Here is a 25,084-nt window from a genome sequence, read left to right on the forward strand (position 1 = left end):
AGGGCTTTTTAATTAGTGGACTTAATCAAAGGGTGATCTGATAGTGAGACAGTTTTTCATGGTAGGCGTAGAAAATATTTATAGGTCCTTTCTCTGTGGTCATTCAGCATCTACAGAGTTATGTTCTAATTTTGTATCAGAAAATATGTGTTTGGTTGATGGGTATTCTGGAAACAGGGTAAAAGAAGGAAGCTGCAGTAGGCAGACTTTCATTTAGTGCCCAGCTCAGGGTTCTCAGAGATAAACAGAACAATGAGTCTGTTAAATTTCAACAATCAGTATGTACATTTCCACATAATCACTTTAATGATAAGCCAATATACCTATCTTTTGCTGTGCCGGGTATTCCTGAATCTAGAACCCTCCCAGTTCAATTTCTACAGAAAATAAGTTTCCATTCTATTCTGGGGAATGTAGGTGGGGGAGCTGACCAGGACGGAAGATTGGACCTGCAATTATTTTTTCAATACTTTTTCCAATATCCAAACAAAATCTTTTTTCTATTGAAGCAGATTATATGTTGTGAAATTAAAATGCAACTTGAGAGAATCTTCCCAAAATACTATTCTAATTTCATAAAGGTAAATCTAGATGACTTAGTAAGGTTCAATATTTCAGTCCCAAGTTGTAACGACCACTTTGTAGTAAGAAGCTAGTATTCTGCAAGACTGGGAGGGGAACAGCTCATAAGGAGGAAGAGAGCCATGATGAAAATAAGAAGCAGGAAGAAGGAAAGAAGGACAAAGTAGGGGGAGAGAAGCATCAGACTTTGGTATCAGTAATGGAATATTCCACTGTCATCTCTGAAATAGAAAATCAATGCCATGAATACAACAATTTGAAAAATTATTTGAAAATAGGTATAAATTATATTTTACATTCTTTCATAACTTTAGCAAAAATAAGCACAATTAGATTAACTGCCCAATAATCATGCTGTGGAATGTGTTTTATTTTTTTCACAAAGTCTTATTTTTGTAATCAAAAAATTTTTTTACAAATCTACTCCAGTTTTTTCTTAGGATATGTCAGAAGAAGAGTACTGACTATGAATCACAGGTTTCTGGCTTTGTTTGTTTGTTTGTTTAAGATTCCTCATGTAAGTGATACCATGCAGTATTTGTCTTTGGTTTATTTCTTTTACTATAAGGCTCTCGAGGTTCATCCATGTTGTTGCAAATCAAAGGTTTCTAATGAACAATTCAGAATTCCATCCAGTAAGTTAGCCATTATAAATAGAGCAACAATAAACGAATATACGAAATAAACCACGTTGATCCTGGGTCTGTAAAGAACCGTGCTGTGAAATCAGAGCTATTTTTAATAATTTTCCATTAATAACACTGATTATATACTTTTCAACACCAGTTTACTGAGTGGAGACAGAAAAGAACACTAAACAGAGACAAATATACTCTAAAAAAACGATCAAACTCCATTATAATATAGCTTCCCCCAAGATATAAATTTTCAGTACTAGAAACTGATTTTATCAAATACTGATGAAATAAGAGGACCAATGTCTGGAATTTAGAATGAGTCTTGTTAGATAATGAGTGACCATTATTATTTAATGTCAGAATATATATTTTACTTACATGTCTTTTCCTAGAAGGACTTTCACTTTCCAGTAGTTATCCTTTTAAAAAATTATTCAAGTAGATAATTATTCTTGTTATATACTTACTTATTCTATAACTTTAAAAAGAACACTTTATGTAGCTGAGAGGAAAAAACATACTACTTACATTTTTCCTTATTGCCATTAGTGTTATGCAAGAAGTCTCCATCAGAACGTGTTGTAGGAAAGTCGTCTTCATCATCTTCTACCACTAAATAAAATATATTTAAGGATATTAGGATGAATGGAAATAGGAACTAATCAGTTTATTTTTATGTTTGAATGAGTCAATATATATTCTGGATTCTGTGAGTACAAGACCTTATTTACCTTTGTATTTTCAGTGGTTGTCAAGGTATGCCCAATAAACATGCTGTGGAATGTCTTTAAATACAACACATTATTATTAAAACTGTACCCACTCTCATTTGTGTAAGGGATAGTACGGAGGTATGAATTATTTTGTCCTTTGGTCTTCCCATCCCTTCCTACCTAGCTTGGGCAATTTCATAATCCTACCAGAGGCCTCCAAGGGCTGAACAGGACTGTAAAAAAGTAACTTAAATGCAGAAGATGCCTTAACCTGCCTCTGGGAGTTCTTAAATTTACTATTTCTGGATATGTAGGGAAAACTCAATGACTTACAGGTGTGATATCAGTTTTCATTCATCCTAATGTGTCTGTGCCTGGACATCCTTTTTAACATACCTAATTCCAGAAAAAACAGAATCCCCCATGTTTTCCTTCTGCATACCTTTTTTTCTATGTACTATCCCTTATTCTATTGCCTAACATACTTTAATCTTCTGTATTATGTATTTCACTCTTAATGCAAATTTATAAAGCTTAGCCCCCAACCTTATTCTCTGCTTTCTATCACTTTTGAATGGCTTTTTTTCTTCTCTTTCCTTTCCCTTTTCCCTTCCTTTCCTTTTCTTTCTTTTCTTCCTTCCTTCCTTTCTTTCGAGGTACACCGTTTCTACGTAAGAAGTCTTCATTCTAAATTAATGTCTTACTTCTTGCCTGTATCTCTACATCAAGAGTAATTTCGCTCTACAACAAACATGTCATCTACTTTAGTTCATTCTCTCTCTCTAATAGATGCAGAGCCCATTCTTGTTCATTAATCTTCCCCTAAATGGTAGCAATCATCACGGAAAATACTTTTGTTCTGTGTTGCCATTTTCTAGTTACTAGGCTATTTCATTTTTTCCTCACTTAAAAATTTTGCTACTCATCTATAACAACTTTTTCAAATCATAAGCTGCTATTATCTACTAATACCTACTATTCATTTCTATGAAAGAATAGACCATTCATATGGTTAATTCTAATAAATTTATTAACACAGCATACTGCTCTGTTTTTAAATCAGTATTTATCATCAGACAAGATCCTGACCTTGACTCAATACTACTCGGATGAACTGTTACTAAATACTACTGAAAGGTTTGTGCCTCACTTATCCCATTAGTATCTACTTTGGGTTTCGTATCTCTAACCATCCAATATAGTACCACCAAACAGGGATTTTCAACTTTGTTTTTCTAACCCAACACTTAATATATAAAATTGATGAAAACAAGAGCTGTTCTTGCCGGAAGAGTGGACTTCCCCTTTCCTTCCCAGCCAAGCATTCCTTGTGCATCCTTGAGGCACCCTTAAGGGATATCTGACACGGTTTGAAACTACTGTCCAAATAGAAATCCCCCACCCCAATCATTTCTGCTTTCCTTATCCTTGCAATAATCCAAATGAACCACATTAAAAATAGCAGCTATTATTTACTTAAGTTTCGCTGTTAGGCACAGTGCTAATGTATATAATTCTCACTTAATTCTCACAGTCATATGTGCTGGATATAATATCTACTTTACAGTTGAGAAAAGAGATGTGGAAAAATGTTAAGTAATCTACTTCAAGTCATCAAACTAACAATGAAAAAAGAACAAGATTAATAGAAACTTTCCTTTAATGTAATACATGTCTTCCTTTAAAATTAGACAGTTTATTTAGGTTAGAGATAATGTCTCCTACTTCTGCAAACTCAATATATCTAAGATTTTAAGGGTTAATTAAATTCTACTGAAGCATGTGTGGGAATTGGAGGGGGGAGGGCTGAAAGTGCCTAACAGTTCTGATAAAATATTTTATATAAAAACCCTGAACACCTAAAATGAGAATTTGCTATTATTATTTCAATGACACACTTAATAAAGAACAGTGATTCTTAAAATTCTTTAAGCCATAAAAAAAAAGACTTCAAACCAAAAACGTTCTACCCAGGAAAGTTATCATTCAGAACTGAAAGTGAGATACAGTTTTCCACACAAGCAAAAGCTAAAGGAGTTCATCACCACTAAATCGGCCTTAACAGGAAATGTTAAAGGGACTTCTGTGGACTGAGAAGAAAGTGCTCTCATTATCAACAAAAAAACATATGAAAGAGTAAATCTCACTGGAAAGGTAAATATAGAATAAAGGTAGTAGATTAATCACTTACAAAATTAGCATGAAAGCTAAACGGACAAAAATAGATGAATTCACTACCTATAATCCACTGCTGTCACAGACTTAGTATTGATAATTTAATGAAAGATCCTTAGACTCAGTTCATCAACTCGGATTTACAAAGTAGGAAACTATAGTCCATGTCCTTATTTCACCTTTACCCAATATGTATTCTTACAAACATCAGTACTTCTTAAGATAGCATTTATAGGGAAATCAGTTGTTATGGGTTGAACTGTGTCCCTGCACCATTCATATGTTGAAGTTCTAACCTTTCATACATCTGAATGTGACTCTATCTGGATACAGGGTCTTTACAGAGGTAATCAAGTTAAAATGAGGTCATTAAGGTGGGTCCTAATCCAATAAAACCAGTGGACCAGTGTCCTTGTAAAAGAAGGAAACTTAAACACATGCACTTACAGAAGGAAGATAATATGAAGACAAAGGGAGAAGACTGCCGAGGAGAGAGACCTAAATGAGATCATTACCTCATGGCCCTCAGAAGAAACCAACCTTGGAACAACTCATCTCAGACTTCTAGCCTCCAGAACTGTGAGGAAATAAACTTCTGTAGCTTAAGCCACCCAGACTGTAGTACTTTGTGATAGCAGCCCTAGCAGACTAATACGTTAGTCTACCATTGATGCTATTCATTCAAACATGAATAGTTTAAAATTATTTTTCAAAACTTCTATACAACCTGCTTATCACTGCATCCCAATTTCTACTCCTTTCACTATCTCGTCTGTCCTTGACATGTTATATACTATTGGCATGATCATTCAAAAATAAATCAATTCCATAGTATATATCCTGTTTTTTTTTAAAGGGTTATCTACAAGTAAATGGAAGATGATGTGTAGTGTTTAATTTGATTAAAAAGGAATACACACATTTTTCTTAGTGAAGGAGAAAGAGAAGTACAACTGCCTTTATTTTTAGAGAAATGTTAAAGTGCCTAAAACTTCAAGTGTATCAAATATAAAGAACTTCAAGGATACTTCATTTAGACAAAATTAAGTACTTTAAGAGGAATACGGGCTTCTGCTTCTGACCAAGGTAGACTAAACAGGCTACCCTCTAGCATGAAATTAAAAAACTGGAAAAACTACATGAAACAAAGGTTTTCAAGACATTGGATGTTAGGCAATAAAGGACAGTGATTCCTGAGAATCAGAAAACAAATGACATGAGCCCTATGATTACCCTAGGTTACTGTCTCGGGAGAGTTTCCAAGTGGTAGAATAAGGAGGAAAGCAGAAGGAATCTGGCAGACTCTCTAAGGTGAGGAGTAGATGACAGAACAGAAAGATAAAGGCAACTAGAGTTCACAAGACAGAGGACTACAGAGGAGAGACCTATACAGAGAAAGAATTCGGAAATCAGTAGAAGGTCCCCTAGAGAATTCAGTAGAGTACTGTTACCACATACAAGTGAGGGAACTATAGAGGTCAGGGAAAGAACCATACGAAAAAATTCCAGGAACAGTATCCAAAACCTACATGGCACAGGGAAAAATTCCTATTTCCACAACACAGACTGGAAAACCTTATAATTCACAGGGTACTGGTTAGAGAGCACTGGTAGAGGGGAAAAATTAAAACACAAAATGTAAGGTTCTCATACTACGTTGGAAGTGGTACGTTACCTGAAAGCAGACTATGGTAAGTTAAATGTACATACTATAAACCCTAAAGTAGCCACTAAAATAACAAAAAGTTATAACTAAAAGCCAACAAAGGACATAACAAATAAAATTATTTTAAAAATACTCAATACAAAAGAAGGCAGAAGGAGGAAAAAATGAGAGAAGACAAAAAGAATCTGAACTCAGCTCAAACACATTTAATAAAACCAAGAAATGAAACCACGTCAAGTAACTTAGTTACACTGGGAATGAACTTAGTGCTATTTAGTAATACTGCTATGAATAGTTCATTTTTGCCTTCATGGCAAATAAAAGAAAAAATGAAGAACAGATGTTAACAGTAATATCTTTAGCAGTAACAAAGAAAAAATAACTTAAAAACTCACATTATGAGTAAGTTAACGAAGATCATCTCTCTTAAACAAAAAAATTCACTAAATATTATTTTTAAATCTTTATGTAGCTCCATTATTGGTTTCTTCTTCTGTGAGAAAAAAGCCAGAGGAAGGGATGGGGAGAGAGAGAAGTGAAGAGAAAAAGAAAGGGAGAAGAAGAGAAGGAAGAGAGAGGAATAAAGAGATGGAATGATTTCAGATTTGGAGGATTTAACATAAACATGCTTCTCTCTAAGACTCATGATGGGGTACAATTATTTTGTTTTGTTTTGTTTTTAATAAGCTCTAGGCCCAATGCAGGGCTTTAACTCATGACCCTGAGATCAAGAGTCATAAGCTCTACTGAATGAGCCAGCCAGGTGCCCCATGGGGTAAATTTATTAGACATGATCATGTGAAATGCCCCATGTTACCAAGATGATAGATATATTTTTTAATGGAATGAAGAGTTTAAAAATCACTTAAAAATCTTCAGTCGTATCTGGTATGGGGGGATCAGATTACTTAGGATGCATTATTAAAGTATACAAGTTATATGGACACTGAAATCTGTTACATTGGGAGTTTTCAGCAAAAGTGACTATAATTACCTTTATCTCTTAAAGACATTACCCTTTAAGATCAAGAGGCTTTAAATCCATTCATTCTCCAAGTAAAAATAGTGGTAATAGCCTAATTAACCTTTATCCCTTTGAAGTTCATCCTTGGAGACAGCATCAGCACAGGCATCAAAGTACTTCTGTAAAGTATCAACTTGTCTACATAGGATATCTCTAAAGGTTTCCATTTCAGCCAATTTTTCACGTAAACTGTGGCCTTTCTGCAAAACACATAAAGGGGGGCATGTAATCCAAGTTAACAAAACTGAAATATATATATACTCCTATGATTTTCATCGCCTTTTTAGGTTTCAGTTTACATCTTACTACTGAGGGCAGGGGTAGGAAGAGCTGTCAGGTTCAATATAATACTCCCAGGAATAGACTTGAACATGACTAACTAGTGGCTTCACAGTGATAAGCTTGAAGGAAATAAGACAGCAGTAAGTCTGACAATTTGCTAATATAACATTTAATATTTTCAAATTAAACACTGTGAGGAAAAACTGTAAAAGACTTTGGGCAAATATGTTACTGGGTGACCTTTCAAAGGAATGGTAAGTGTTACCTACAGAACTCTTAAGCGAGGGTACTGTTTGATCATACTGAATCTCTGATTTCGTTGCACTGGAGCTATTTTACAACTCTTTTAAGTAGTAGAAAACAGATTAATATAAGTGATCCATGTCCACAGAAGTGCAAATGAACTTTGTCCAGTGGATATACTTAGTTACTAATCTCTGAATACGGACCAGCTTTGCATGTATTAGCAAAATCATTTCAATATTCCTTATAGTCTCCTTTGAACCAATTTTTTCTTTATATCTTATCTCATTAATGAAATAAAATCTGATATGTTCATTTTATATTTGTAAGAATCATGATTTTGCCCGTTAAAAACTATTCTGTAACAACATCAAATAAATTACATCACAGAAAGTTTCTTTTAAAAAACTATCAAGTAAATTCTTTTCACAACATTCGGCACTCAACTCAACTTATGCCACCTTAAAGCATACATAACCACAAACCTTGAATGAAGAGGTGGATGTTGCAGAATAGCCACTTGCTCCAGACACCAGTGACACCATAGAGCCATGGCGACGTAAGCTGGATTCAGACCCATATCCAGATTCAGTCTAAAAATGAAAGTAAACTAGGTGAAAAAAAAAAGTTAAGCAAAAAGTACTTAATCATCACAAGAAGAAAAGTTGTAACTATGTGAGGTGACAGATGTTAAAAAATTATCATGGTAATCATTTCACAATATATACATCTATCAAATCATTATGTTGTACACTTACAATACAATGTTACATGTCAATTATATATCAATAAAACTGGAAAAAACACTTAGGAGAAAACAAAAGTTTTCCTACAAATCAATACGTTATTAGTAACAATATTTAGCAGTTTGAGTCCATGTAAGAAATATAAGCAAGCCACTGGCATAAGTAATGCCTTTCTATTCCTAACTGCCACTTAATTTAGAAATTTACTGAGTAACAACTATAGGTTGGGCTAGGGGGCTTAGAGTGTTTAGTAACAGGAAAACTACCCAGAGTAGGCAAATTCATAAGGACAAATAGGAGAGTGGTTACCAGGGAGTACAGGGAGGGGGAAATGCGATGGAATTTAACAGGCACAGGGTTTTTGTTGCAGAAGATGAAAAAGTTCTGGAGACGGATGGTGATGTTCAACATGCACGTACTTCATGTCACAGAACTGTACACTTAAGCATGGCTAAAATGACAAATTGTTACGTATATTTTACCACAATTAAAAAAAGGACAGAATAAGGCTAAAAAGATAATAATAAAAAAACTCCCAGTACTATTTCTTTGTAAATTAATCATGTATCCTGACACAGCTCAAATATAACTGTCTCAGTGAAGCCTTTCTTTTTATACCAGGCAGTTTGTCTCCGTATTCTCAACCATTTCTATATCATGATTATGGCGTTTACCACTCAACTATTATAGTTTACATTTTGTAATTACAACTGGAGTTGGATCTTCTAGAAGACTGTATCTTTTTAAAATTTTTGTATTCACTTCAACAGTTCATGGCAGAAAGAAAGTTTCCAACTTCAGGGTGCCTGGGTGGCTCAGTCAGTTAAGTGTCTGACTTTGGTTCAGGTCATGATCCCAGGGTCCTGGAATCGATCCCCATGTCCCCGACGATCTCTGCATGGTGCTGCTTATCCCTCTCCCTCTGCCTCTCCCCCCTCTTGTGTGCCCGCTCTCTCTCTCAAATAAATAAAATCTTAAAAGAAAAAAAGAAACTTTTCAATTTTGTCAGTCTGTTAAGAAATCACACCATGGAAGATAATTAATTGAACTTCTGGATACTGGGGTACAGTTAGACTCTGCACTGTAATAACACTTGGGGTTGGCATGCTTCAGAGCACCAATTCTATAGTCCACCCTCGTTGAGACAAAAGCAGTACTAATGATATAGACACAAGAATTGAACATTTGAAAAAAAATAACTTCCAAGTATCTGAAAAACCTGCTAAAGTATTCTGGATCTCTGCTTGCCTTCTTCTGTTACTTTTAAAAAGAACTACAAATAACTTTAGTCCTAGTCACTAAACTTAAGAGGTAAAATAATAACTGATCATTTTTGGTATCACACGTAGTAGCAACAATTATAAGTTTTTTTAGAATACTTGATTTTCAAGATTAAGATTAGGAATCATTAAAATTAAGTACAATGTATTATAGAAACTATAGAAAATGTATTATGACATTTTACATCCTCTGTGTTCTAGTTCCTGAAAATCCATTACGTTTCCTATACAGCTATTGGTTTGCCCAAGACATCATTCTTTTTAAATTTTTTATTTAAATTCTAGTTAGTTAACATACAGTGCACTATTGGCTTCTGGAGCTGAAAGCAGTGATTCATCACTTACATACAACACCCAGTGCTCATCATAACAAGTGCCCTCCTCTAATATCCATCACCCATCTAGCCCACCCCCCACCCACCTCCCTCTATTGTTAAGAGTCTCTTATGAGGGGTTTGTTTCTCTCTCTTTTATCCCCCCTCCCATCTGTTCATCTGTTTTCTTTCTTAAATTCCGCATATGAGTGAAACCATATGGTATGTCTTTCTCTGACTTATTTCTCTTAGCATAATATACTCTAGCTCCATCCCCATCACTACAAATGGCAAGATTTTATTCTTTTTGATGGCTGAGTAATATTGCATTGTATATGTATACAGCACCTCTCCTTTATCCGTTCATCAGCCCAAGACATCATTCTAATTGAAAAATGTTCTTTTAGGTATAAGAACATTAAATTTTTATACTGATTTAATTAATAAATAAAATGTTCATGCTATCATTTTTATGTAAATAATATTAATACTAGTTCAGAACATTTTTCCAATTCAGTATCACTTCATTTAACTTAAGTTTATTATTCTAGGAAGAAGAAGGAAAAGGAGGGAGGAAGAGTGAGAAAGGAGGAAGAGGAATCCATAACCAAAAGAGCACACAACAGCTCATGGAAAAGAAATAAATATCTTTGGCAAAGAGACTAGAACTTTATCCATGTGAAAACCAGTAGTCTCTTAAAATTCAAACTTCCAGTATATACTGGTTGCCAAACATTCAAAGTGAAATTGTCATACTTCAGTAACGCTTGTTTATATAAAACACTCCATGAAAGATACTACATTTTTAACTATCAATTTACTAACAAATTACATATAAACTTAAGACTGCATGGAATTAAAACTCTTCTCCAAGACTTAGCTCACTCTACACCACTCCTCATCTCAAAGTAAAGCAGTGTTTTAGTAATGAAGCAAAATTAGTATTTTTGTGCCAGAAAAAATTAATGAAAGGGTAAAGCATGCACTTTATGTAAATTGTACCTCAAGAAAATGGATTTAAGAAGATAAAACTAATCTATGACAAAAAAGTAGGCCAAGGGGCAACGGGGGCAATGGTTACAAAGAGGCACAAGAAAATTTGGGGGTACAAATTACAAATAGTCTAAATTCAACTATCCAATTAAAATAGATAGATTTTAAGAATGTAAATTGTACCTCAATAAAATAAAGAAAAAAAGGTAAGCTTGTTTCAATATAATAGAATCCCACCAGAACAGAATACTAATTACACAATCATTTAGTTCAGAAAAAATAAAACTTTTGAAATACTGTCCTAAGCTACTAGGTTCTTTACCTAAAATGGCTCTAGTTTCTTCTCCTCTCTTTTGACAATAACACTAACTTTCTAAGTGGAGTGTTTCAACACTTTAATTGTATTGGTTTGGTAAAGTTTCTCATTAAGATTTAAATATTGAAGACTGGAGTTAAAAATAAGAAGAATCTATCTGTAACAGACTAAAAACATAAGGTACTTAAGTCACTTACCTTAGACACTTATGTGTCATTCATTTCTAAACAGAAATTAATGGGAACTGCCTATTTAAATACAGAACCATCCTCTGATTTACAATCAAAGTTTTATAGTATTAAAATAGATTTTGGATATTTATTTGCAAAATATTCAAAACCACACAATTTGAAATTTAAATCCAAATAAGTCTACCCTCTCTGCTTTTTGTCAATGAGTCTCAGTGGAAGTAAAAACTGCTATTTTTAAAAGATCTTTTCTTTTAAGATCTTGAAAGAAAACAGAAATACAGAGTTTTTCTAAAGGTTTCTTCACCATAAAACATACTTATCTCCTTGTCTATTTTTTCAGGTTCCATTATTTTAAAACAAGCAATATTTCCTCACAACTAAGACATGTTAGAAAAAATACTATAGCAATAATTGATAGTGGTGGACATCTTAAATAATGGTTAATAACTGAATGTGGAGGCTGAGAGTTTAGTGTAATTGTATTTCTACCTCTAATAAAGTTTCACTTAAATAAATTCCACTATGAAGCATACAAAATCACTCCAAGGGAAAAGAAATAAACTATAAGCAATTGCACTGTTATTCAATTTAAATAATGGAGATTCATTTGTCACACTATTTCAGTCAACGACTGCACTAAGGTAACTTAAATACAAATAAACGTTTAACAAAGATACATATATACACACAGATGAATCCTCACTGTTTAAAATCTAGTCATTCTGGAAATGTCCATAATTGTGCCAATGATACTGACATTGCATAAAACATTCCTGATGGCATTACCACAACATTCAGAGAAATTTTATGACATAGCCACAAAATGGATCAAATCATTTTTGGGAGTCACAGAATAAAAATTAAAGAACACTCTCATTACTTTAAAGAAATATCTTGAAACTGTATAATTAAGCTGTGGGGTGCCTGGGTGGCTCAGTCGTTAAGGGTCTGCCTTCAGCTCAGAGCATGATCCCGGTGTTCTGGGATCGAGCCCTGCATCAGGCTCCTCCTCTGGGAGCCTGCTTCTTCCTCTCCAACTCCCCCTGCTTGTGTTCCCTCTCTCACTGGCTGTCTCTCTCTCTCTCTCTCTCATGAATCAATAAAATCTTAAAAAAAAAAAAAAAACCTGTATAATTAAGCTTGACTACTTTTCTTATTCACATGACATGGCTCTGATTTACTTTTAGATTTCTCTAAAAAAATCTAATCTATCATCGAAGATATCAACATTTTAAAAACATTTGGTCATAGGTGTTAAAAATATTTCTAAAAGAAAAGTTATAAAACTATTCTGAAAATGGGTAATGTTCCTGACATCTCCTTTGGCTTTCCAAGACATTCACTTTGAAGGCAACAATACTCATCCTAAATTTATAAGGTATGCTTTTTGAAGACAAAGTGGGGTGAAGGAAGCAAGGATGGAAATGTGAAAAAATTACTTTATTGCCACAAATGATATTGTTAAATGTTCTTAAAAATTGTAACATGCTTTCAAAACCTCGTTGGTATGATTTGGGGATTAACACTTCAAAGATATGCTGCCTTTTTCTTAATTCCACTCACTGTTCCATAAGAAAAAGAAGTTGAGCTACTTAAAACCTCTAATTACCAATACATAATATTTTGAAAACACAAAATTCTATCTAAAATTAATAATGTAGAATTCAAATACAGTTACCGTAGGAGTATTTTTCCCTTTCAATATATCTCCTCAAACTTCCTCACAGAATGCTTTGCAAAACTATCCTTTTCCAATTTGCGTGTTTGTAAGCCAGATTCCTGAACATGTTTTGCATAAACACTGAACGCTATTTTTGTTCAGTGAAACACTTAATTGTACATGCCCAATATAGAACAAGGTTTATTGCTTTTAAATACTACAATGAGACCACACCTTTATTATAATATTCCTTTTTATTAAAACCCCAAAAACCCCCACAACAAAAAAAAAACCCCACCATCTTTTGGCCACTAGAGGGGATCAGGAGCATTTTCCAACTAGCAGTAAACTTGGAAAATTGATACAAAGGTTACTACTGGTCAAAGTACAACAGTAACCTCTACACTGATTCCTTTATGTGTACCTTTACCCTCTGTATCTTTACTTTTTGAGAAAAATTAAAAGCATGATAAATTAAATCATATAGTTCAAAGTTATGAATTTAACAGAATAGAAAAAGAACCACTTTGAAAAGAAAACTTTCTCAAAGTCACAATTAAATTTTGTATTTTGGCTTAATCGTGAGAGAGAAACTTACATAATATATCTATCATTTTATACAATCTGTTCATCGCCCCATCTAGACTCCAAAGGCAGTGGTTAAAAAATACAGCAAAAAGGCTGACTTATTTTAATAGCATCCACCTTTTGAAAAGTTTATTCTTTTTCCTAATAACACTTGCCAGCAAGAAACACAGCAAAGAAATTGAGAAAGGAATGAAGTAACTTCCTCATGGTGTCAAAAATCATCTAGTTATTAGTGGCATAGTTACCCCTGCCCCAACTACACTGACTCTTTCCATTTTAACTATGGAAAGAGAGAATATACAAGATTAAATGCTATCATAAAAACAATGGAGCATTTTCCAGAAATTAAAATTCTGAAACCCATAATAAAACCAAATAAGCTTCCTAAGCTGTGAATATCCATACATCTCACATTCAGTATTGAATGTGAGCAAACCACGTGAGAAGCAAACCACGTGAGAAGCAAGATACTATTTAACCAATATAACTGTGATTTAAAATATAAGCTGCAGTGGCAACAATTTTATTTTTGTCTAAGTCAACATAAAGATATTATTTGAGATAAGAAAATCTGGCATAACAATTTCATGCCCATGAACATTAAGATCTCATCTATTTAGCCTTTTAAATACTTATGGACCTCCCCCCCCCCACAGAGCAGTAGCCTCCGAAGTAGCAAGAATCCAAGGATAAGAGAAGAGAAGGTTCTAGTATCACTATAACCACTAAAAATTTTACAAGTTAGTCGCTACCTTCTTGGGCTTAATATTCTTATCTTTAAAATGATATGGGTAGTTTAGGGCTGTAATTCTCTGTACTAAACCTAAATACCTAAACAAAGGCTAAAAACGTACATATGCAGTGGAGGCCAAATGTAAGGCAGTCCTTGAACCAGATGGATAAATAAAACACAAATCATTGATAAAATGTACCAGATGAGAAGGTCAACTCACAGTAATTTCCAGGAATTGCACCACCTCATGAATCAAAGAAAATTTAAAATATATTTAAGAAAATGGTATATTAGAGAGGATTTTTGTCATATTCTCAGTGCCTAAATCCTAGCAGCACTCCGGTGAGTAGAATATTTGCTTTCTCTCAAGATATTTTTTCCAAATAATACTGGAAAATAGAACATTTGCTTAGATTAGTCCCAAAACAATTCTTTTCTTTTCAGATCCAGTCATTCTTGCATCATAATTTAAAACCCACTATCAAATAGATCATTTGAAGGTCATTTATGAAACCTGGATATTTATTTTCCTTTTTTTTCTCCTGGAACATGAGATGAGCTTTCCTTCACAGAAATATCGAAACAGGCCAAGTGTTGTAGTGCGATGAGGCTGGAGGAGTTAAGCAGGGCCTTGTCACATGCCCCAGTTAAGTGTTAAAAGAACGTTGAATAGGAAAAAGAGACACTGCCTACTACAATCCAGATGTAGTACAATCCTACTACAAAAATGCCCAAATACAATATGGTACCGTAGAAGCAGAGAGTAACAACAGCTACCCCTTTTCTTGACTTTTCTTTTCTTGACTTCTGAACTCTCTTTCTTCCACTTATAATCTAGGGCTTTGGATTCCATAATACATCCTTACAGCTAAAGGGGAAATTAGTAAGCTACCAAGTACTTCCTCTGTACTAAAAGCTGTTTGACACAATCAGCGACACATTAGGTGAGAAATAACGAGATAACTATCAAATGAAGCGGTTTAAAGACAGTGTGTTAAACAATTTTTCCACCCTAGTTTTAGAAAATAAATACTAAGGGATACAGAGATCTTTCCTGTTTTGCTTTGACAGGAGAGCTAATGAGGGCTGAGTAACTTTCTAAAAAAATTTGATATTTTAGAGATTAACTGCAGAGAGCCACGTTGAATACATTGTAAAAACAGTAAAAGCTAAACTTGGGATATCTACTTTGTACCAGGTATGATGCCAATACTTTAAGTGCATTATCTCACTTAATTCTTGTAATAGCCTATGTAAAATAGGTACTATTACTATATCCACTTTACAGGTGATTTTATTTAATGTTTTCAGAGTCACACAACTGGTAAGTAATGGAGCCAGGATTTAATTCCAGATTCAAGTGCTCATATTAATCATTATGCTATATACTGTCTCAACATCCAGAGACTTTAATTCTACTTCTTTCAACTCTCTTTAAAACCAATCCCGAGAATAGTTCTATTGATTAGATTTTATTGCCCCCCTGCCACTCTAGTTTTTAAAAGTAGTATCTGCTTGTTATAAGGAAAAAAATACAAACTACCTTCAATCTTTTTAACTGAGAGAGTTACTCTTCGCTCTCGTGTTTTTCCTTATTCTCTGTACATTTCCCCCTCAAAACCTTATTGAGATAAAGTTGATTATTCCTTTTTTTTTTTTTAAGATTTTATTTATTTATTTGACAGAGAGCACAAGCAGGGGGAAGAGTATAGGGAGAAGGAGAAGCAGACTCCCCACTGAGCAGGGAGCTTGGTCTGAGCTGAAGGCAGACACTTAACCGACTCAGCCACCCAGGCACCCCTGAGATAAAGTTTATATCCTGTTTTCCCTTCCATTATCTAATATAATTTTCTTCTTACAATATAGCTTTGTTAGTGTTTTATTGTACTATAATTTTGGTATTTATTAGGGCTATTATTAGGCCTGTAGATTTTTTTGGTCTTTGCATTTAGTATTTATTGTCTTCTTACATAAAGCATTTTTCTGCAGGTTAGTTGTGCTTTTCTGACAATTTCTCAGAAGTAGAATTGCTAGGTTTAAGGGTATGAGCACTTTTGATATCTCTTGTCAAGGACTTTCCAAAAAGATTGCACTAACGCACATTCCATGTGCAGAATATGCAGGTCTTTATTTCACTGTAACTTTACCAATATTATTAGTTTTGACCCTTTTAAAGTGAGGTAGATTAAAAATGTGTTCTATGACTTTATTTTTTTTTATTTTTTGTAGAAGTGATGTTTACTGTAAATATTTCAAACAATATAAACAATACTGAAAACTGCAAAAAAGAAAATGAAAATTTAGCCCATTTAGATATGACCAATGTCCTTCCTCCAGATACTTCTTTGCATGCACAGCCTTACATTTGTACATAAATGGTACTATACTGTTTTGTAGCTTTTCATCCACTCAGTAATAAGTTATGGGTATCTTTTCATGTTTGATATAGACCTCGATTTCTCCCCTGCCCACCAAGAAAGGAATACATACCTTTTTTGGAAATTTTAGGTTTGGGGCCAAAGTCCCAGCATAATAAAGAATCTTCATTTGCTGACCATTGTTTTATGTACATATATTTCTTTCAGGATCTTTGCAGAGAAGAATTTATGGTTTCGTTTCCTCGGCTAATTATAAGCTTACATTTCAATAAACCTGCAAATACTTCTTAAACATCGTAAAACCTATTTTTTCTCTTGCTGGGACATTTAAGGGAGCTTCAAAGTCAATAGTAACTGTTTTGCCATTGTCCCCTCCTTGCAAGTAGATAAAAATAATAGAACTGTGACTTTTTTTATCCCATGCCTACAGAACTTCCTTCTGAAAGAAAATACACATCAACCATTTTTTGGGGAGCAAACCATAAAATAAGAAAGTTTAAAGAGTAGTACTGATACTTTGTTACATCTGCTGCTAGCCTTTTAAAACTTATTTTCTCCTCCTAGAGGAGCGATATAAAGGAATATCCTGGCTGTGTTGGGGGTGAAGGGGAAATATAGTAGCTAACATTTATCAAGCACTTATGATATAATGTAAATACTAAAAAGTATTGTTAAAGATTTCTTCACTGTGAGGCACACTTCTTGTTTCCTTGTCTATTTCTTCAAGGTCCACTATTTCAAAACAAGTAATACCTCCTTACAACAGAGATATGCTAGAACAAAAGACTCCCATTAACAGCAATCCTGATGTAACCCATTTTAAATAATGGATAGTAAATAAATATGGAAGCTGATAGGAGTTTAGTGTAATTCTATTTCTTCCTCTAACAGTGCCTTATAAGCAAAGTATGTACTCGATCCTATGGGAAACAGGAAGTCAAACAGGCTTTAAAACCGGAAGTAAAGAATCAGATATCTATCTTTAAAGGATTACTCTGGCTATACTAGAAAGGATTTTAAGAGGAACAAGACTTAAAAGCAGTTACAAAGCTGGAGAATTTATCCAAACGAGTCACTCAGTGACCAGAACTAAAGAACGGCAAGGGGAAAATAAAGAAAGGGAATTAAATGATGACAATACCTAATTACTCCTCTATTCCTCTACAGACCAAAGGGATGTTTCTGAAAAGAAAAAGGGGCTAGGAAATGAACAGTGGTAGAATTCCTATCGATAATCTTATCTTGTCTGTCAAGGTCATGGGCTTTCCATGAATGAAAAATGACAAGAACTGTTTTCAGCTAGGATAACATTTTAATCTGTAGGATATTCATTTATTTTGCTACCTAATCTTACTGTTTCTACCAAAGCTATCTTTCATCCTTCAATTCCAAACCAACGCAGAATAGTTACCAGACAATAAAGACCATGTGAGAAAAATCTTTTTTTAGGCTATTAGCTAAAAAGGTTTGATAAGAAAGAGCAGTTCTGTGTTCTTTGATCTTTTTAAGAAACATTTTCTCCCAGATAATGTCCAATAAACTCAGCAAGTAAAATTAGAGAACAGTTTCCACTGATGTCAAACAGTTTCCACTGATGCCACCCACCATTACTTTTCTACATCGAACAGAAAAAACAGAATCCCATCTGTCTTGGTGACTGTCAGAAATATTCCCTCCTGATTAAATAAAAATTCAAATACAAACGCTGTAAAAAAATGACTTTTGTAGCATAAAGCCTCATTTTAATATTTTCTACAGTAACGATATAGGACAGTTGTTGAACTCTAGATTAACTATCTTTTTAAAAATCTTTCTTAGCTAAAGAAACATTTTGTAAGTTAATTACAGACTAATAAAGGATAGAAAAATAAGCTGAAAATCTAGTAATATTCATTTAAATTGTTAGTGGCAAATGATGTAGAAAATGTTGGGGTTCGGAGCCGATAGCCAAGAGAGAATTCTGGAGATGTCTTCAGTGTAAAAAGGTAGTTTTATTAAAGCACAGGGACAGGACCTGGTGGGCAGCAAGAGCTGCACTGGGGTTGTGATGTGTGACTGATTACCTTCAAGTTGGGAGGGGGTTATGGACAGCACAAGCCTCCAAGGTATTCTGGAAACAAGGTTTCCAGGACATTGAGGGAGCTGGCTATTGTTTGGAAAAGGTCATTTATTACTGCCTAGTAAAACCCTAGTCATGAGACCCTTCAGAAGTATATCAGTGGAGCATATGCTTGGAGGATGATTGCTAATGTGTATCTTGGGCGGTAGAGATAAAGGAAGTTTCCAATGGAATTTTTATGTGTTAAAGGAGACTTACAGGATCCTGGGGGATCAGGATAATGTTAAGCTAAGATTACCTTTTGCCCTTAACAAAGTATTAACATCAAGGCAGCTAGGTCCTAGAGAAATGTCACTCTGACTGTTTCAAGGACTTGTCAATGGGCTGTAGGCAGTAAGGAAATTTAATTATTTTCTTTTGCCTTTGTTTCTCATGTCAGCAAATATGTGGTATTATAAAAACTTGCAAATTTGGTAAATGCTATACAAAATTATACATTACATTTTCAGAATATTATTTGTGTAACTGCCAATCCATTTTACCTTTTAAGCACAAGTAAATATGAAATTAATTATAATGGACCAAGAGTGGCCAATTTATAGTAACCTGGAGTGAACAGGCCATCAAATTTTCTTAAGACATTCACTTTGAGAAATGCCAAGAGACTCGAGCAGTTAGGAGTAGCAGCTGAAGCTGAAAAGAAGCCAAACAGGAAAAAGTCATGACAAACCAAGAAAAAAGAAACTAAGAGCAGGACGGGAGAGCAAAAGTTATTGATAAACGGGAACTATGAAAGAGAAAAAAGAACAGAATGAAACTAAGCTCCATTAACTGTAGGTGGGGGGGAGGGGCAAGTGACAGAGTAACTGAGGTTTGTTAACAGTAAGAGCACTCAGAGTTAAGTATACAGATCTAGTTTTCTTTGCAGGTAGCGCACTGTAATTTTTCTTGGCTCATGGCAATATTCCCATTTCTCAAGTTAACATGAGTTGGCCTGTATTCCCTGTAACCGAGTAAGCTTAATTAAAATAAAAGGACCTATGACATCAATTCCTGTGTGATCTTTTCAAATTTTCAATATTCATCTGATCTGGACAACTATGTTCAGTGTTAGCAGATATTGCAAAAATGTTTCCCAAAGTGTTTGCACCATTTTACACCTGTTGTTCTACATCCTCACCAACATGTGGTATTAAGTTCTTTTTTTTCCTTTTATTTCTTCTTCTTATTATTTTTTAGTTACACTGCATGGTGGATGGTAGTACCTCACTGTAGCTTAAATATGCATTTTCCTGATGACTAACAGCACAGAGTACCATTCCATATGTTTATTATCCATTTGAATATCCTGTTTCATGAAGTGCCAGTTCAAGTCTTTTGGCTATTCTTGTTTTTATTTGAGTTGTGTAAACTTTTCTTACTGATCTGTAGGGTTCTCCCTGTCTTTTTGACATAAAATGTTGTCATGCTATATCCAACTGGCTACAAAGTTAATATGATTAGCTACCTAAATATCTTTTTTTTCACTGACGTAAAATTCTCAGATACCTCTTTCACCATCTTGGTAAAAGATAAACACCATTCATAGATAAAAGAGCATGGCTGATATAAATTAATGGCATTCCTTCTTTTCTATAGACTTTTACTGAGTATTTAGGCATCATATGTAAGTACAAAATGCAGATGTCAGCTCAGGCGAATTCAGCTTTCAAAAATTCCAGGTAACAAAAACTAACAAAGTTATTTTAAAAGCCCTTGAGGGTTAAATTATTTTTATTCCAGAACACTAAGAAAATCAAAGAAGGTTGGTATTTTGTTTTCCTTGATTTCATCTCAAACCTCAAAAGTGCTGGCTGGTAGTGTGCAGAATCTACATTTAGGTGTTAAAAATTTTTTTTACTGGGGCGTCTGGGTGGCTCAGTCGTTAAGCATCTGCCTTCGGCTCAGGGCGTGATCCCAGGGTCCTGGGATCGAGCCCCGCCATCAGGCTCCCTGCTCTGTTGGGAGCCTGCTTCTTCCTCTCCCACTTTCCCTGCTTGTGCTTCCTTTCTCGCTGGCTGTCTCTCTATCAAATAAATAAATAAAATCTTTAAAAAAAATTTTTTTTTACTAACTGTGTATAGACTACTACTGTAAGCAATTTAGCAACTAACTCCACTGGTAGGAACTGACCAAATTCTTGACCTTAATGAGAGAAACATCCAGCAACATAAGGAAGTTTTTTGCTAGTTAATGGAGTCCAGTTGTGATCCCAACTACTTGGTTTTTCTACAACTTATATGAGAAAATGACAGACCCTTGACTACTTTGGCAGCTGTTAGACTTGCACTTCAAAATTTAAAACTTGTGAACATAAAGGAAAAGTAAAATTTGATTCCATCTTCTTCCCTCTATCACCATGATATGATGCAAAGAGGTATATGGAGAACTGGTTTACTTATACAAAGAATAATACACTAGGGGCGCCCTGCTGGCTCACTCAGAGGAGCATGTGACTGATCTCGGGGTCATGAGTTCAAGTCCCACACTGGGTGTAGAGATTACTTAAATAAATAAAAACAAACAAAACCAAAAATAGTGGTTAAAAAGTTATATTTGCATTCTTAAGTCTTTGCCAAGTAAATCAGACTCAAAATGCAAAGGTAAGTTTATATGATAATCATTTATAAAGCAGACAAGTATAGAATCTCTAGTATCTGTTGAGAACATTTTCCAGTATTAAGAGTTGACTAAATACAGCAGAGATAATATGACTTTATATGACCTTGATATTTAAGAAGTGCTAAGAACTAACAAGTATATTCTGCCATCTAGCTACTTTAGAATAGTTTCCTAATAAGCTTATGTCACATTTAAGACAAATGAAATTAAAGTTGTCAAATAAGCAGAAACTGCTCTTAAAAATAAAGAAAAAGCACCAAAATCAAGTTGACTCTGTGACAGCATGGGAAAAATTATTTCATTATGCCAAAGAACACCACAGTTTTTAGGAGATGTTTAACATGAGTCTTGGGTATCATTTAGGTACCTCAACCATAAGAATATTTTGGTAAGAAACTTTTTTCATACTCCATCTCATTTCAAGCAAAATATGTAATTTCTTTTCAAAAATTGTTTTCCACCTCATTTCCTCAGAAATCCCTAAATGAAGGCCCATGTGATGACATCAGAAGAGAAAAAGGCCCATTGTTCGAAGTGTCTTATGTTATCCTAAGGGCAAGCGGTGTAATGAGGAAGTAACTGTAAATGGAACTGTATGAGCTGGAAGGACGGGATCTTATCAACTTTGAAGTAGTTTAGTTTTTCTTGTTTTAGTGTGTGTGTGTGTGTGTGTGTGTGTGTGCGCGTGCACGCACGTGTGTGTTGTGTGGGTACATGTTTTGCACCTGCTAAATGACCAAAACAGGTGTTTCAACTACAACTCCGTGAAACCCAAACAAACAAGTACAGACAAGCCTATGAATGAGTAAGTATAAAGTTCTTTTAAGTCACACTCAGGATTGGTATTGTGAACTTACACCTTTCCCTATTCCTTGTTTTATCATAATCAACTAAAATAGCTAATTATGCAGATTTGATATCACATGTTTATTTAGTCTACATATCACTTATTTAGTTTTTTTGTTAAACATTTTATTTATTCATTTGAGAGAGAGGCAGACAGAGAGAGCGAGCATGGCGGGGGGGGGGGGGGCAGAGGGAAAAGGAGCAGCAGACTCCTCGCTGAGCAGGGAGGGAGCCCATGCAGGGTTCCATCCCAGGACCTTGAATTGAGATCATGACTTGAGCTGAAGGCAGATGCTTTAACTGACTGAGCCAACCACGTACCCTTTCTTCACACTTTAAATAACAAGAATGTGGCTTATACATTTATATAAGCAATACTTTCTAAAGGCTTATTATTAAATAGCTTCCTATTCAAAAAAATTAAATGATTTACAAATGTTTACACTATTAAATTACCCAAATGGCTACAGATGACTACAAAAAATAACACTGAAGCTTCTAAATATTAGGGTTATACGTCCAATATTATTTCAAAAACCTTTTATTCAGATCATACAAAACGCATTCAATATGAAGCAAATCCTAAGTAGAAAAATAGAGATTTGTTTTATTTAAAAAAGGGCATATTTTGTTTTAATTAACAATGAAGAACATTTGTTGGTATGCCTCTCAACTTGCTAGATGGAGTGCTGCCCAACTCATGAATCATTTAATAAAGCCAATTAGATCTTCCAAAAAAAAAAAAAATATTCATTATTACAAATTTCCTTAGAACAATCAAGTGTTAGAAAAAAATTATTTCAAAAATTTATATCTGTACTGCTTTAATCTTTACCACCCAAATAATGTTCAACTTTTTAATAACACGTTACATCTCAAAACTTTTTTAAAGGTGTTACTACCAGTCTCTTGCCTAGTCCTCCATGGACGGGTAAACATTGGAGCCCCTACCTTGTGCTGTTCGATGGCATCTATCCACTGTTGTCTGTGATCTGGATCCTGAGCACGAAGATACCAAACGCTATCATTTACACTAATATCAAATCGACATTCATCAAAATCATGAGGCTGTGGAGAAAATGAAAAGCAAAGCTAATTACATTCTTAGAAGTGTTATACCCAAGAGCAAAAACATGGACATATCCATTCTGGCTGGGGGGAGACTCCTGTTAAATTTTTATTTTTCTACTCAAATAACTTTTTTGAAGATGTCTCAGATAAAGGGCACAAGAGCATAGTTACCAAAAAAAAGTTTCATCCAACTATTACTACTAATGAGTTGATTCATAAATATATTTCAAAAAACATAGCTAATATTTTCATCGAATGCTTTGAGTTAGCTTAACTAGTGGGAACGTCACCATAAGCACAAAAAAACCCACCAAAATAAGTTTTAGGGAAGGTGTTTATTACTTTTTTCCCTGCCTCCATTATTCAAAAGTAAATTCTCATCATGAATAGTTGTAGTTCATTAAATGTGATAAACATAGTTACATTCTATCACAAGATAATGTTAACATTTCCTTCAAAGTATTTCAACTTCTAACTTTTTAAATGTCTTTGATAATAACAGTCAGGAGAGTTTCCAATGAAAAGCAAAGATAAAATAAACATTACATCAGACCTATGTTAGATAGAAGAAACTGCCCACATCAAAAAGTAAACATCTACTGAAAATATCAATTATTTGGTTCAGTCTTTTACATTCTTCATAAGAATATATAAAATGAATATTTTATATCCTTGATTTTTGTTCAGTAAATGAATTCAAATATGACAGGATCGTATCACATATACCACCTCTTCTTCTACCACAGTATAGAGAGTCAATCAATTTCTTCTTCTGTGAATAATCTTATTCTCAGAGGGGAGAAAGTCCTCTCTGGTCAATGTAATAATAAACTTATTTGACGAACTGAATCTACATATTGCGCTTCCAAGAGTTATTATTTATTCTTTCCTCCTTTTAACAGCATCAATCTTTTATGTTCTTATCTGTTTAGCAAAAACACTGTAACTCCACAGTGTTCTTTCGATTAAGGAACAGTTTCTCTTTTAAGGTTAAAACAACAAATCATGGTTCTGCCTGGCTGAAGGATATAAGTTAAGCATTTTCTGAATCACAATGTGCTCGACATCATAGTTCCGACTATGGTGGGAGGTAGAATATAATAGAAAGAAGAAAAAGGAAAATACAAGAATGCATACCCTGCCTTCAGTAATTATGAGTACAGAAACACACAGACAACACTTAAACACTCATCAAAACAATAATGACTATAAATTTAATGAAATGCCAAATATTCAAGCCTTAAGAATAGAATCCAGTTACTGAAAGAGGTTCCTTGGAGGAAGCGAAGAACATACAATATCTGAAGAACCAAGTAAATAATTTAACTGATCAGTCATAGCCGAGAAGTTTTTAAACTTTCACTTCATAATCACTTTCATTATATTTCTAGTTACCATTCCTGAAAATGTTGCACAGTTTGTATTGTTTAGTAACCTCATTAAAGCTTTAGAAAATAAAATAAATATTAGTTTAAAATTTACTAGTTTTTCCAGCAAACACTTTGTTCTCTTTGACATCTTCAAAACCTCACAATCTTCCAGTGAGTACAGTGCCACATTTAAAATATTTCTGAAAACAGAAGCCCACCACTAGGCTTCCTATGGATATGTGTGACTTAATAAAATCTAAAATCAGTACATAAAATCTGCCAAACTTCTAAATCTGCCAAATATACCAATTATGATCTCTTCTCCCTGTTTCAAAGTTCAGAAATGTGGAAAATGTCAAGCTTTTGATAGAGCTGCACAGAAATAGAATAAAATGATAGTCTAAAAAGCTGGAATTAAAGAATTTGATAACTTCAATTGAATGTCACCCGTGACTATGAGATGCAGTATCTCTATACTTTTACACAGAGATGGTACTGGACAGAAAATGTACAAAAGGTAGCCAGTTCTACCATCAACAATCTGACAGGTTGGTG

The 25,084-nt window shown here is 34.2% G+C and overlaps 1 protein-coding gene across 2 annotated transcripts in view; it reads right to left on the minus strand.

The window, feature by feature from the left end:
* CERT1 (ceramide transporter 1) overlaps positions 1–25,084 on the minus strand; it is a 97,903-nt gene that overhangs the window by 40,628 nt on the left and 32,191 nt on the right. For both annotated transcript variants that reach the window (XM_026498773.4, XM_026498772.4), the window contains exons 3-6: positions 23,040–23,156; positions 7,809–7,916; positions 6,860–6,998; positions 1,749–1,832 (exon numbers count right to left, since the gene is read on the minus strand). In XM_026498773.4, the coding sequence (XP_026354558.1) occupies positions 1,749–1,832; positions 6,860–6,998; positions 7,809–7,916; positions 23,040–23,156 (448 nt within the window). The remainder of the gene's footprint in view (positions 1–1,748; positions 1,833–6,859; positions 6,999–7,808; positions 7,917–23,039; positions 23,157–25,084) is intronic.

This window comes from Ursus arctos, unplaced genomic scaffold (assembly GCF_023065955.2).
Source record: "Ursus arctos isolate Adak ecotype North America unplaced genomic scaffold, UrsArc2.0 scaffold_5, whole genome shotgun sequence".
NCBI lineage: Eukaryota > Metazoa > Chordata > Mammalia > Carnivora > Ursidae > Ursus > Ursus arctos.